The following is a 15,599-nucleotide window of genomic DNA, read 5'->3' as shown; positions in this document are numbered from 1 at the left end:
TCTTTAAACAGGACTCCCAACACATTTCATCATCACATTAAACATACAAAACCCATAAAAGACAACTCCATCAGCAACTCTCACTCTCTTCCTGGTAGGTCTTGCCAAAGAAAATAATCCACAGCAGGAGAAACCCAAAAGGGATTTCCCACGGCAAGAATACTCTGACCGTTGCTTTCCCTCCCTCCAGGTTTTGAATTTAAAATGTAAGCAGTCTCAGAAATGATGTAATAATGTTAGAAAGTGACCAAAACTGATGTTTTGTTGAATGACAACACAGATCAGTGCAGTAGGAAAGCCTCATGCACAAGATCAACCTCCAATGAAATTATTCAAGGGACTAGAAATTCAGTAAGAATGTCTTAGAAAGGGATCAGATTCTTCCAGAACAGAAAAAAAACTCTCCTTTGGATGAACACCCAGTGCTCATGGCTGAACTGTTGTGGGTTTCTTTCTCTACTTTTTAATGGAGTGAGGTCATCCTGCTTTCACTGCCCCTCTGTTTTGGGAGATCATTATCCCCCATTCTACCAGATGCAGGAACTCGACAGAGCGAGAACTGTGTCTGCCTGTTTTTTTTCTATACCCTCCCAGCCATAGTGGCACAGCCCTCACTTGGGAAAATAAGAATCATCTTTTTGTGAATTCTAAACCGGGGATTTTGAAGTCGCCTAAGAACGAGAAGGTCCTCCAAACAGAAAAAACAGCACTGGTCAGTGTTAACGCCCTTTATGTTGTTTTCAAAATAACTTCACTTTACTATTGTCAAGGCAAGAAAGAAAAACCTTTAACTACTGGGAATCAGGGATGGAACACATGTATTGGCTTTGTGCAGGGCCCCCTGATCAATGGGAGTGTTTGGAATATTAAAAGGAACATGGAAGAGCAGATTTAATTTCTGTGTTGATTTTAATTTACATTTGTCTAGTCTTGACTTATATGAAAGCTTGGTTTATGTAGGAACTGAGGAGAAACAAAATGGAAGGGAGGGAAGGAAGGAAGAAGGGAGAGAAGGAAGGAAGGAAGGAAGGAAGGAAGGAAGGAAGGAAGGAAGGAAGGAAGGAAGGAAGGAAGGAAGGAAGGAACTACATGGATACTTCTAATTAAGAAAATGGTTTTGCCTACAATTTGCTGAAAATACGTAACTCTCTCCTCCTTTTGAAATATTTTTTTGCTACTGAGAGAAGGGCTTTTGATCAAGTATTTGACATTTCTCAAAGAACACACAAATCTAACCTTTTTTCACTAGGCATGAATGAGAGAAGCGTGCACATATGCAAAGACCCATCCTCTCACTGAGTTTTCAGAGACAGGGGAAAAATCCCCCAGGCTAAGGTTTTCCTACTGATAATTCATTGTGCCTTTCCCTTCTCAAATAGTCACTTCAGTATAAAATACAGCTACCTTTGGCTATTAAAATTTCATGAAAATTTAAAAAACATCTGCAATTAAAAGGTTTCATGGACTTCAATTTGCAAATGGAACTTGTGTGCACATTTGTTCAAGAATCTGGAGAAGACACGGAAGTGTTACTTCAGCATCACTCCAAGAAATTATACATTCTTGAGCGAGAACAAAACATTGCATATCCATGTGCTCAACAAGTTAGTTTTAGCTTTGACACACCAGATTTCAAAGTTCTCTGGCCACATCCCAGAAGATCATGAACCCCACCTCCTCCATTACTGGGGACAGAACACCCATGAAATTTTCATACAGGTTGTGGTTTAGAAAGTGTTTAAAATTATTAAATAAGAGCAGTAATACTTTAAATGAATGTATTTTTATTTCCATTACCTTTCCCAGTCCAGGCACACTGACAATCACTAAGAAGCAAACCAAAGCCAGCACCCAAATCCTTTTCCCATGACACCTGCAGAAAATAGGTTGCTTCTGGATCAGAAACTGGATGAATTCTGTTCAAAGTCTTCTCCATCTTTCCAATACCTGTTTGAAAAGTAGGATAATCTTGTTAACATCTTTACATAACCAGCCTGGGGGTTGAATGCGTGGGGAATATACAAATACAAGCATGCTTGTAATTTTATTCTGCTTTCCTCCCCAAATTCAGCTTGTCAGAGAACTGGTGATACTTGAAAATAGGAAACTGGATTAAAATAAGTAAGGTTTCAACGCCAACAATTAAACATATTTGAATAGTCTCAAATTAAGAAGTTGTGAGGAAGCTGGGGGATAGGAAATTACTACACACAAGCTCTTCCCCATGGCTCTGTTTTTAACTCACTGCTATCACCCAAAGTAGAGAAAATTTAACATAATTCAAAATAATCAATGTTCATCTGGAAGACTGCCACATGAAAGCTGCTACTAAGCTTCACAGCAAAGCAGAGGGTGTAGCAAATGCCAGCAACCCAAAGGAAATATTTTAAGCACTGGATTCTGCAGAGAACGAAATATATGATGTTACAGTGAACATTTTTGCTCTATGGCAAAGTAACTTCGCAACCTGTGCTTGACCTAAAACCTTCTCAAGAATCCCAAGTAGTAACACACAACCTAAGTGAAGTGACTGAGAAAAGGCTATGAATTCACTCACAGACTAAAAATAGCATGTAAAAGGAGGAAAAACCCAGATGAGGCATTTAAACTGCATGCACTGATTACAGTGGTGCTTGGGCAGGCTTTATCAAGGTTTCCATCTGAAGTGTAGCAGTAAATAATCATGACCAGGATCAGTTCAGGCCCTGAGGGGACTCTGTTCTCCAAGCAGGAGAAGAAGGAAACTCTTTCTTTGCTCCTGGCCATTAAGAAACAAATCTAAATACGGATTTAACTACCTTGGCTTCCCCAAAATTTGGCTTTTTCAGGTTCAGAGGACCAGTTTTAAACTGCAGTAGACTGAACTGTTCCTGACCCTTGCTCAACTCTGCAGCCAACAATATTTCAAAATGCCTCTCCCTTGCCCAGGCAAGTGCACAGCCTTCAAAAGCAGAAAGTATATAGCAACAGCATTCAAAACCAAAAAGTTTCATAGTTCCATCGCTAACCAGCTGGCCATTCCAGAAAATCTACAGCATGCCTGTGCACCTGTAAGCAAGAACAAAAAAATTAAATATTTGGAGGTAGACAAGTGGAACAACGCCTTTGCAATCAGTGGCTCCAGAAATGAAGGCAATTTAAAGATTTGTGGGGCACTAACTGCCTGGCCATGGAAACACAAGCATGCTCAAGCACACATGCATGCACTCTCCTTTGCCTGCCAGATTCCCTTTTGCTGCTTGATAATGACGGAAAAACACGGTGTCTCGTGAAATATTTTCATACAAATTCTCCTCTGAAAGAAAATGTTCTAAAAAAATGTTTCAATTAAAGGCTGTACAATGGTAGCAGACAACCCTGACAGACAGCACGCAGGGGGGTACTGATGCATATATGTGTAGCTCAACAGGAAAGTTTTGCTTGTTTTATGTGATTTTTATCACAAAAAGAGCAGCATTCAGTTAAAAACACCTGCACTAGAGGCTTTCTCATCAACCCAGACTATTTATAACAAAAAACAAAGCAAAAGAATTAGATTTTTTTATTGACATAACGATAAAATACGACACTGAATGAAGTGTCAGTCAGTCCTCAGTGAGAAAAGTGAGGTCAAGAGTAGCAGAGGAAAGAAGCCTGTTTATTTATTTAAAGATGCACTAACAAGACCTCTGAGGCCTGAGACTACAATAATTTGATACAGTGATACTGGTTTCCCATGCACACACAGTATTTCATTCCAGTGATGCAGCACAGCTAAAAATCAAAGTTCTGTTCAGACAGAAGAACACTCTAGGTACCCCTGTGGCAAAACACAACCTCAACAGAATGAGGAGACACAACCAAGAAAAAACACCCTGAACTTCCAAACAAATGCAACATACAGTCTTCCTGATTTTCCAAATTTTATTGGAAATTTTATCTCAGAAAAAAAGCATTTTCCAAGAAAGCATAAAGCAAAGATACTTCTTCCCCCAGCTTTAATTTCCTCCACAGTGCTCAGTGGCCTTTTGAAAGGAGTATATTGCTTATTACTCCACATTCAGGAGCTGCCAGACTCCATCTCCAAGCACTCAACTGTTCCAACCCATCAGTAAAAGCTCAAGGACTCCTGCCTGTGTACAATGCCTATTATATATTTCTCTTCAAGAGGAAAAAAAAAAACCTCCTTCAAGAAAATTAGTCTGACCCACACAGCACAGAAAAACATCACTGCAAACAGTAATATGGTCTCTGCTTTTGGAAACAAAATAATTACAACAACAAGCTACAAATCCAAATCCTTTTTCCCCTTTTCCCTTTTATGTCCTGAGAACACAACTCTGTCACAGAGTTTAAAGCAGTGTTCAGTAAATGGATAAACCACACACAGTGCCAGCATGAATACTGCAAAAAATACCAAAGGAGTTCCCTGCTTACTTAACAACCAGCAGTTACCACTGAAGAAATTAAAAACACTGAAAATAAATGAGGCCATGTTCCTTATTTGCTCACTATAAGGTGACTGCATGCATTTCATTCACCTTGAAGGCAAATCTTGAAACAGATGGGCAGCACCACATTTCCAAAATAAGATGTACTGCTCTGTATTTCAAGAGGTGAAATAACACAATCTCCTCAAAACTAACCCATCTGCTCACTAAATCCATCACCCCATCAGCTTCCAATGTGTCAAGCTTATGTGGCCATTCACAGATCAAACACTTCTGCCAGGTAAAAATTTCATTATGAAAGACACAAATATAAAGGAGGGGTGAAAGCTTGAGAGCTTTTTTCACTGTCACATCTTTGGGGTAAAAAGATAGGAACTGTGTTAATGCTCAGAAAGTTTAAAACAGGCCCCTGAATTTTTGGAGCATCACTGTTTAACAGTCCAGCTGTTGGTGAAGCTTGTTAAAACAAGGTAAAAAAATAGGACTGTGCCAAAGCAGACTGTATTTTTATTGGTACCCAAATTGCTGGAACCAGCCTCTCATTATGGCAGCCTAAAAAACCCCTCTGAGTCCATCAGACCAGAGGAGCACCCTCAAGTGCCACTCAGCATCCAGCCCTGTGGCTCTTCCCATTCACCACCTCCACAAAACCAGAGCAGTTGGTTCTTTTCTTCCTTCCCCTTACACCAAAGCTGCAGAGAAGCTTTGGCATTGGGGCCACAGCAAGGCAGAATTTCTGTCCTGGGGAGCACAGGGGGTCACACACACACACCAGCACCTCTCCATGTAGGTGGGGACAGCAGGGTCCCACCCCAAATGTGTAAATCAGAGACTTCATTGAGGCCTTGGAACAGTCGGGGATTGAGCTGTTTATCTTTAGCACTTTGTCCCCCTGGTCTTTGGCTCCTGTGACAGCCATTAGGCAATGTTTCCCTCTGAGGAGGAATCAGCTGTTGGCTGGTGCCTCTGCCCTCGGAACAAACACAGCACACAGGGCCCTCTGAATGAACAAGACACTCTTAAAACGCGCCCACAAAGAATTTTATATGTTGTTTTGGATAGCACCAGGCATAGACCAAAAGCCAAATCTTTCAGGCTGCTCCAACACAGCATCATTGATAATATTCTGAACTTCACCACTTCTTTTTTTTTTTTTTCCCCTCCATGCAGACTAATGGCTTTTTTTTTTTTTTTCCCCAAACTATTTGGGCTGCAGGTGTTCCAAACCTCAGCAGCTATGCTTGGAAGGCTACTTAGAGACCAGAAAGAGCTACTATGTCTTTGAAATGGAGCAATTAACCTAAGTGCTTTCTTGCTGAGGAAAAATGGGAGCTACCCACAGGGAGTCCAGAATAGAAGACCACACACTGCTGTTAAAGTTTACAGTTTGGTGCCTTCTGACACTGCCCAAACTACAGATCATTACCTAATAATCAGAAGAAAGTTAATAGCAAATTCATAATCAGAGAAGAGGTACTATTCAGGAGATGCTACATATACTCATAAGTGGATAATTGGAGATTTAAACCAGTCAAGAAAAGCTCAAGATTGCTTTTAAAGATTAAAACTTGCTATTACCACATTTTCTAACAGAAGGAAATAAGATAATGCCTATATTTATGCATATTTCCAGTGATATATTTCATACAAATTGATACTCTCTTGTCTTAATTTAAAATTCCATTAACTCCAACACTTCAGGAGTAAGAACATTAAAATACCTGACAAAAACCTCAACTCTCACTCCATTAATCTTAGAACTACTACTGATCCAACAGGGACTTCCTCTTTTCCCATTTTTATTTGGAAGAACATGACTGGGCCAACGAACACGAAGATAAATAACCCAGCATCTTTCCTGTCCCATCTCACAATCCTCCCACTCCTCTGGCCACGATATTTGTTTGACACTGAAGAATTATTCAATAATAACCTTTATGTGGAACTTAACAGATAAATCTGAAAGTCAAAGAAGGGAAAAAAATCAGAAAGAGCTTTGTTCCCTAATGCAATTTAGGGGGCTAAAGCATTTTTGTGTTACTTGCATCCTAAATAATGTTTAGCTGCTCTTTTTAGTTGCTCTGTATTAAAAGCACACGGGTTACAATTTTGCCAATAACGCAACATCATCTGGGAGATAAAAGAACCAAAAATCAGCACTTGGATAGGAAGGAGAGGCCGAATGATTTCCTAACTCAGTGCAGAGGGGTAAGTGGGGCCATTTAGGAAATTCGGTGCTCCATGGCAACATTTGATCAGGAGATCACGGTCCCCACTGCAGAGTCGAGGCTCACATGGCTCACATTTGCACCGCTGCCTTCCCACTGCTTCGTGGCAGCCACAGAACGATTGGAAACATGCACACGCTTTTTTGTGCAATTGTGTGTGTGTCTGTCCCCCCCACCAAAAAAAAAAGAAACCCCAAACCAAAAAAACCAACAACAAATTAGTTCTGAGCTTGTCAGGCTCCACGGGACAATAGGATATGGAAGATTTGCCGCAGAAGATCTGGAATCCACGATAAGGAACAACCCTTGTCAGGCTTATTTACTGCAGCCACCAGCTGAAAAATGAGGAGAAACAGAAGGAAGTAGACAGTCAACAACCTTTATAGTAGGAATCTTACTAACAGGCCTTGATCTTAATTGTAGCCTGGAGGCAAAGCCCACCCTGGTGTCTTTTATCCCCTTGAAGTCTCAAGCCTAACCCACTACCCACTGCAGGCATCCAGCCTTGCCAAGCTCACTCACAACCAGCTACATCAAGCTGTAATAAGGTTAAAAAAAAATTTTAAAAAAAGCCCTTAAGTGTATTAAAACAAACACCAAAGTGGGCAATTATACTAGTATATACTAGCAAGTAAAAGAGTATGCAGATAGATTTAGAAAAGGGGTAGACCCTTCTTTCTCACCCCTTTTTGTAACAATTCTTCCCAAAAGTAACAGTCATGCTGTCAAATCCTCGCTTTCCAAGATGTAGGGATAAGCCAGGTTACACTAACTGAAGAAATCCGCAAAAAAAACTAAATAAAAATAAAGATAAGTCACACGACTGCCGTGTTTCCTGATGAAAAAAAAAGCGAATTTTAATAGTGAGGTTACTAAAAAGTGCATTTGGAAGGGAGCAGAGATCAAAGGCAACAACCAGCCCTGCCTCCAGAGGATAGATCTGGGATGAAAAGTCAGCAAGGCGTGTCCCAGAGACCCAGACTCCCTTTCTCGGTTACTTCTGGAAGATGCAAGTCCCAACAAATACTTTTTAACTCTAACTTGGCAGCGGGACACCCTGGCTTTCCAAGGTCCTACCAAAGTGATGGCACAATGCCTTCACTTGAAAAACCACAGGATATTTATTAAGAAAAAGAATTCACTTCCTATTCAAAAAAAAATTTGGAAAAAAAAAAAATAAGACACACGTTCTAAATATATATAATTTTCCACATAATTTCTCTGAAAAGAAATTGCTGTATGTTTTGCAGATAAAGAACAGAAAAAAGAAGTTTGTGCCAGACACAACCTTTGAGAGCAGCGCATACAGTCAGTGAGAACAAAGATTTGGAAATTCCAAGTCTCTCAGTCTTATTTTTAAAAGCACCTCTGCAGTTTTCACTACCTTAGTATCATCCATTTGAGGATAGTAAAGTGGAGGAAATTTTTGGGGGGAGGAAAGAAAAAAAAGCGGCGTGTTTTAATCACCCTTTGTCCATCCAAAAATACCCCAATACATATGTCTTTTTGATGTATATTTGGATAACAATGTAGTCTGGCTGAGGTATCATCTGTTTTCCAAAACACTGCCTTCTTTAGGATTAAATATTATCAGGATATTCAACACAAATCTGTAGTGCAGATTTCCTTTGTTTTCTACTTTTTAGTCCCCACACAGGCCTATTACAATTCCACTCAGTCTGATGTGCTTCTCTAAATGTCTGACTCAACACTGAGCAGTGGATTTCACCAAAATATTTTTTATTTTTTCTCTTTTTCCTCCTCTCTTTTGTCTTTAAATTTTAAAGCCAAATTCAGTACTGTCAAATCCACCAGAGAACCATAAGCAGGAGCACCCAGTCTGAAGCAAAGATAAATGAAACAAAGAAATCAGTGTCAGGTAGATACGGATGGATGTAATTCCCTACGTAGGATTTTCTGAGGAGTTTTGAAAAATTGAGCCCAGTAACCTGGAAAAACAAGTTTCACCAAATGCTGCCACTTCAGTGGGACAAGGGCAGGTATAAATATGAGGGCTTACATATCTTTCTCTCCTCCCACCTTTACACCCAGGACTTTTCAAAGAGATGGATTATTTTAATTTCCCGTCCCTGTCAAATTAATAATAAAAAATAGGCCTAGGCTCCAAACTGCTTTATCTTACTAAACAGTTTCCTCAGGCATTTTCTTTGAAGAAAATTCCTGCATTACCCAGTCTTCACTTAACCAAAGTTTTATTATGTTTTTTCTTTCCATCTGCTATTTATCTATTAGAAAATGCAACACTAAACTCCCCGAAAAACAAAGAGCTCACACGGCTTAAATTTATTATTTTAAAAATTATAATTCATTTTGCTTCGCCTGACCCTCATAGAAAAACAATTCACAAGAAACTGCGACATTCACTTTCAATGCAGCTAAATTTCAATTTTGCAGCCCTTTATCCAGCTACATTTATTACTTGGCATTGAACATTAATTACTCTGCTGATGGGTTGGGTTGAGTTTGGAGATAAGGTGAAAAGACACAATTTGAGCACCAATTTCACACATAGGCACAGGTTCAGCAGGGGTTTACCTCAGGCTTTGACACAGGACACAAATCCAACCACCTCACCAAGCTGTGAGCAAAGAAGCAGATTTGTTAAAAAAAAAAAAAAAAAAAAAAAAGGAAAAAAATAGATAAAATATGCAAGGACACAGTTCCACCAAAAATTCAGAAGCCACTCACTCCACACCCTCAGCCAGCACTTTCAAATCTGGGGGTTTGTGCTCAATCAGCACCACGTCTACAAACCATTTTTGGAAAGGAAAAAGGGCACAAAGAGCTTCACAGCAGACACTTGTACTTTTAACATCACAAGTTTTCTACGTAACAAAAAAAAAAAAAAATATAGCCACTCAAGACTCATCAGCTCACTTCTTTCTCTCATTCATTTGGGTTGGTGAGATTTTTTTGTTGTTGTTTTGGGGGGGTTTTGTTTGGTTTTGGGCGGTTGCTTTGTTTTTGATTTTGGGGGGTTTGGGGTTTTTTTGGTTTTTTGCTTTGTTTTGGGGTTGTTGGGTTGTGTTTTTTGTTTTGGCTTGGTTTTTCTTGATTGGGGTTTTTTCTTGGTTCTCACTATGGACTAAGCAAAAAAAAAAAAGCCCAGAACAACAAAACCCTACTCAAAAATTTAACCCTTACCCAAGACACTTGATGCCAAGCAGGGGGTCTACTCCAGGAAAACAGCTTTTCAGCACTAGTGTTCCTTTACAGCTCCCAAAGAATGCTTGCACGGGAGTGAAAAAGAAACCTGCAGGCCGAGATGAGGGCACAGCAGTGCAAAAATGCCACTGAGAGGGCAATTAACCACTCGTTAGTAAAAGACGGCACAAAACTGCTTTGGCACCGAACCAGGCAAGTCTGAGATCTTAAAAAGAGAATTACAACAAAGCAGAGATGTGAAGCCCCACAGAGGTCTCAGGTGTTAAGGATGTAAATTGTTGCTTTCCCAGGTAAGTTAATGACAACATAAAAAATGGGGAGTGGAGCACAGAAACAGCACAGAAGGGATAAATATTTTTAAAACGAGTCTCAGTTTATGTTGGGGGGCACTTCCCCTGCGTGTTTCTGCAGCTGCACATCAGTACCTGAAACACAAGGATGGCCCTGAAATAATCCAGCTACATGAGCATAAAAAACCTAAGCTTTGAGTACAGGATTCACCTCTCCACAACTCCAACAATTTGCCTCAGTGCAGTTTTAGATTAAGAACTTGCCACTGCATTTTACTCTCTTTCAGTGCTACAAATGGTCCTATTTATTTTGCACCTTCAAAAGTATCAAACTCAAAACATGAAACTCAAATTAAGACTACACTAAAAAATTCCTCCTCTACATCTCTACTTCAAGGAAAAAAAGTAAATCTGGTTTTAGGATAGTTGGATTAATACAACAAATCCCTGCCAACAGACAAGAGTAAAAAAACTATAAAATACAAGGCATGTTCTTTATCTATAGACTTCTCTGACCATGGCATAGGGAAAAAACCCTCCTCTCTAATACTGCCTTCAGGAGATCACAAAACATTTCTAAGGTAGTAATTACTCAGGTAAGAATATTTCCAAGACACACAAGAGTGCTTCAGCTAGTTCCCTGCCTCTTGCTTCCTAAAACAATTATCCTCCATGTCAGCTTTCAGATAAATTAACATTTCTGCCCCATCTCCTGATCTGCGGCTATGAAAATTAATGTTCATTTTCTCAGCTGGAGTAATTTAATATAAGCCTCCACAACAAGAGTCTGATGCTTCCCTGCTCGGCTTGGCCAGCACAAATCTCTCCCCAGGATTTTGTGAGGTTTCACCCCAAGCCTGACACAGCTGAAGGCGTTTGGAAAGCCCCAGGCTCTCTCTTTTCCTGTCCAGCTTCTGTGCTGAAAAGGGTGGCCTCTAAGACCCCTTTGTAGACCTGTAAACAAACAATCTCTTTCATAATCATTTGAACCATTTATTATTAAAAAAAAAACCAAACTAAACACCAACAAATGCAGCCTGTGATAGGATATACAGCCTCACTCTTCCTCTGGTTGCATTAATTTTTCTGTCTCAAGACAGCAAGCAATTTGGCTGATGTCTAGATCAAGGGCACAAAAGTCCTCAGTCTCCACAGTCTTAAAAATCACACCAGATCAGTCTCCCTTTTTTTCTGTTTATTTTACAATCTGTGCTCTAGCTGGCTGCTCTGCTGGAGGACACCCCATCCCAGAAAAGCCACCTAATAGTCTGCAGAGCAGATGCAGAAATATTCCAGTGCTTTTCCAGGCTTTGTAAATTTGGGCAATTTAATAAAAAAAAATGTTTTGTGAAATCACCAGTACACCTTAGAAAACAGTAGCACCAGAGACCCTCGCTCAAGGCACACACTTAATGGATTTTTTTCTTTATCCAGCTTGGAACATTTCCTGTAAGACATGTTCATTTGTGTTGATCACATTTGACTGTGTTAGATTTGCAAACAACAGCAATTTGTTTAGCAGTTATCTCCTAAATTTTGCCTTAGCTTGTGTCCACATGGCACCATACATAATTCAGAGAGTCCTTTGTACCTTGACATATCTTGGACAGCAGTTCTTACTATTTATAATATCTGACACTATGTTCTATGGATAATCTTCACATTCACAGGAGGTTTTTGCCACCTTTCCCTTTTTCCCATCTCATATTCAAAGGAAAAGGACATGGGGAAGACTAAGAAGACACTGGTTAAAAAGAGAGGGAGATGAAGGCCATTGTTTCCTAAACCAGGAAGGGGACACACACAACTAGAAAAAAATGTTACTTTTGGTACAAAAATAAGTAATTTCAAGAACCATTTAAGGTTATTTTACAACAGCAGTCTAAATTGGAATATTGGTTATTTAGTGAATTTATGCACATGATTTTATGTGCTCCTCACAACATCAGCAAGCACTACACTACATTTCTGCCAAATATAACAGCGGAGAAATCACAGCTGCATCCTACTAACCTTGAAGAATCAGATAATGGTTCTGAGTCCTTGAAAACCTCACCCTCAGCTCTGGGTGGTTCCACTTACTCAAGGACGTGTGCTGCTTTTTCATCTCCCGAGCTCTAACACAACCCCTGAAAAAAAATTCTCCACCTCCTGTTAAGCCCTGGGTGACAAGAGCTGGGGATTAAAATTTCTCATCCTCAAGTGGCACTGCAAAGATAGCGAGGACATCAGAAACAGGCATTGAGACAAAGCAGCAAAGTGACCCTGCAAGGCCCATGGCACACAGCACAAATATTTGCTATACTGCTTTAATGCAGACAACATACAGCATGGAAAAACACCCTAAATTATCTCATCCTTACTGAAATGGATGGGGTTTGGTCGAAGCAGAGGATTTTAAGGCATCCAGCGTTGCTGCAGGGATTGTCTGTGCCAGGACAGGCACTGAGGTTACCTGTGTCAGGCACAGCATCGCTATTTTCTGCAGCAAGGCCATCACACCTTGGGTGTTTTCACAATCTGGAGTGATGGAACACCCTCTACATCAGCCCAACAAATGAAATCAGCCACAAAAAGCAGAAATTTTAAGGTGCAGGAATTCCCAGAACGCTCCCCACCACACATCACCCTGTGCAGTAACTTTATATTAAATGTCTGGTTAAAACACCAGGCTAAAGCACCCCTGATGTGAAAAATTAGGTTCATTCCTGCTCAGAACAGCTGCAAACTCCAAGCATTTCACAGCTATTGTCATCCATCCCACTGCAGTGAGCATCATGTGCACTTCTGGTAGGTGACCAGCAGCGGCAGAGAAATTAAGAGAAAGAGGAACCACAAAAAACCACCCAAATGCCTGCATTGAGTTTATTTTCAAATGTTTTTTCCACCTCGTAGACACACATGGATGTGTTAAGCACAGAAACTTATTTATACATATCTGAGTATTGCTGTAAGTTGTTTAAACTTGTGATTTTTCTTTTTTTTTTTCACCAGCCCATTCCTGCAGACAACACCAACCAAGCTGTCCCAGCTCCTCAGAGCTGCTTTTCCACGACAAAATATTAATTAGGAGGGAGAAAAAGTACAAGGGAAACTGGAGGAACACCATCTGAAAGCTGATATTCCAGCCAATATCCCATGCCAATCACAGCTGTATCCCAGAGGACACTTCCAGGCTAGGTGCAATCTTTTAAATCATGCCACCAAAATCTTTAAATGGCATTTTTCTCACCACAGCAGGTTATTCACCTGAAATCATTGTAATACAGCACATGATCAGTAAAAATTCCCTTTTGAACAGCTGAGGCTGTTGGAAACTTCATCTGGAAATTAAAAGTCTAGGGTAAATAAAGACGATTTTATTTTTTTGCAAAAATCTGCAATGGGTTTCAGGTAGGAGCTCGCCAGAAACTACCAAAGCAGAAAAAAATTTTAATAAATCTGTCATAAAAGGGCATGTTTGCAAACAAAACTACACTAGGTGACCACCTGAAAGCAGGCTTGGCTATGGTGTGAGCAAGAACTGAGCTGGAGTCTCCCCAGATGTTACAGAATATTTTCAATTTGACTTTCTAATTCCCATTGAGCATCCAAAAGAGAGTCCAGGCAGGCAAAATAACCCAGTTTATGATTTCTAGCTCCAACACACATAACAAAAAGTTAAAAAGTATTACTGCCTTTAAAGTCTTCAGTCATGTTGATCATCACAGGCTGTACAGGTCAGTGATTATTCTAACAATTTATTTCTCTTTACAGTCACACTTTAATGTAACATCACTCAAACACTTCAAAGTGAAGTTAATCCTAGGTAATAAGGCCATTTTTAGAACTGCCTTTATGCACCTAATGAGGTTTTTTTAAATCCAAAACTTTGACATGTGATGGAAAGAAACCAATCCAGTGAATTTAATTCAGTGACAGGAGTAAGATGTACGAACATGTTGTGAGAAAAGAGCATACAGCAAGATGCTGATTACCTGTTAGACGGATAAATCTGCCATTGAACAAACCTTTATAATCACTAAATAATCTAGAGAAAAATCAGAACAAATCCAGAATCAACACAACGCCTAAAGCCCATAGGACAAAAAAACCAAAACAAAACAAAAAAAATAAACCAGTAAAACACTGCCTCAATTCCATGAAGTAAATTCATTTTTCACATGTACATCAACCCCCAGCCTCCCTGCACCTTCACAAAGTGCATCAAATATCACCTCAAAATGTCATTTTAGAGAGAGAAAAAAAATCTGTTTTCCCTCACCAAAGCAAAAAAGCAAAATCTGTCACACACACAGCAGAGGGGCATGAATTTGGTGCAGAAATACACAGACCCCAAAATTTCCCATCATTTGGATGCTTTTAAAACTGTTTATAAGGAGGAACAAGTTCCTCATTAAACTCCAGGTGTTTGTTATGACAGCAACATTTGGGCACTTAAAATCCTCACTGTTAAGTTTTTCCACAGAACTCACTTTGCTGAGCTCTCAAAGCATCAATGGTTATTGCATTACAAAAAAAAAAAAACAACCCTAACAAACAAATAAAAAAGCCTCCTGGAGGGAAAAAAAAAATTCAAAATTCTTGGGCAGGTGCAGCTACGGAAAAGATGATGGAAACTCTAAAAGGAGAAAATACAACACAGAAGCCAAAATACAATATACCGGGGGAAGACAATCTGGGATTCTCCTCATACAACAACAGGAGTAGCTGTAAGAGAGCCCTAATTAAGAAATGGCCTCATTAAGGAGTTTTTATCTAATTAAGGCCTCAGTAACCAGCGGCAGGGGCGTGAGGGTGAGGAGACACCCCCTCACCTCACAACCACGAATAACAAAAAAAACACCAAAAAAACAACAAAAAACATACCGAAAGAACCAGCTGGGGGGTTGGGCTGGCTTTTTTAATTGATTGTTTTGTTTTGTTGTTTTTTTGGTTGGTTGGTTTTTTTGGTGCTTTTTTTGTTGTTTTTTGGAGGTTTTGGCGGGGCGGGGGTGGGTGTTTTCTTTGTTTTGGGTCTCACTAAAGACACGTAGCCTCATGGCTCGGTTCGGGGTCAGTGAAGGGGTGATCCCGGTTGTCCCCACACCGGGACACGGCCGGCGCCCCCCCCGCTCCCCTCACTCCCCGTGCTGGGCTGATCCCGGTTATCCCCACACCGGGACACGGGGCACCCCCAGCTCCCCTCAGTCCCGGTGAGCGGTCAGTGAAGGGCTAATCCCGGTTGTCCCCACACAGGACACGGCGACAGCTCCGCTACCCCCCCCCCCACCCCGCATTCCCCTCAGTCCCGCCCGTGCCGGCGCGCGCGGGGCGGGCCGCCCTACCTACCTCCCGCGCCGCCACTTCCGCATGCGCCGCGCCAGCCAATCAGCGCCGCGTCCGCTCCTCCGTCCCGCCCCCCGCCGGCCGAACGGACCAATTGAAACCCCCCTCGGCGACGCCAGCCAATGGCGGGCGTGCCC

General features: G+C 40.8%; 1 protein-coding gene across 7 annotated transcripts in view; it reads right to left on the bottom strand.

The window, feature by feature from the left end:
* Positions 1-15,489, bottom strand: part of XRCC4 (X-ray repair cross complementing 4) — a 139,555-nt gene extending 124,066 nt beyond the window's left edge. The window contains exons 1-3 of one of the 7 annotated variants that reach the window (XM_033086484.2): positions 14,112-14,982; positions 3,009-3,048; positions 1,798-1,947 (exon numbers count right to left, since the gene is read on the bottom strand). In XM_033086484.2, the coding sequence (XP_032942375.1) occupies positions 1,798-1,936 (139 nt within the window). In that variant the 5' untranslated portion in view covers positions 1,937-1,947; positions 3,009-3,048; positions 14,112-14,982. Of the gene's footprint in view, positions 1-1,797; positions 1,948-3,008; positions 3,049-6,962; positions 6,987-9,823; positions 9,926-14,111; positions 14,990-15,465 lie in introns of those variants that run through there. The other 6 variants (XM_033086486.2, XM_033086489.2, XM_033086490.2 and 3 more) reach the window with 6 other exon arrangements.
* Between the last annotated feature and the right edge of the window lie 110 nt (positions 15,490-15,599).

This window comes from Catharus ustulatus (assembly GCF_009819885.2).
Source record: "Catharus ustulatus isolate bCatUst1 chromosome Z unlocalized genomic scaffold, bCatUst1.pri.v2 scaffold_26_arrow_ctg1, whole genome shotgun sequence".
NCBI classification, from domain to species: Eukaryota; Metazoa; Chordata; class Aves; order Passeriformes; family Turdidae; genus Catharus; species Catharus ustulatus.
The sequence above is the reverse complement of the archived record's forward strand: the minus strand, read 5'-3'. Positions and strand labels throughout refer to the sequence as shown.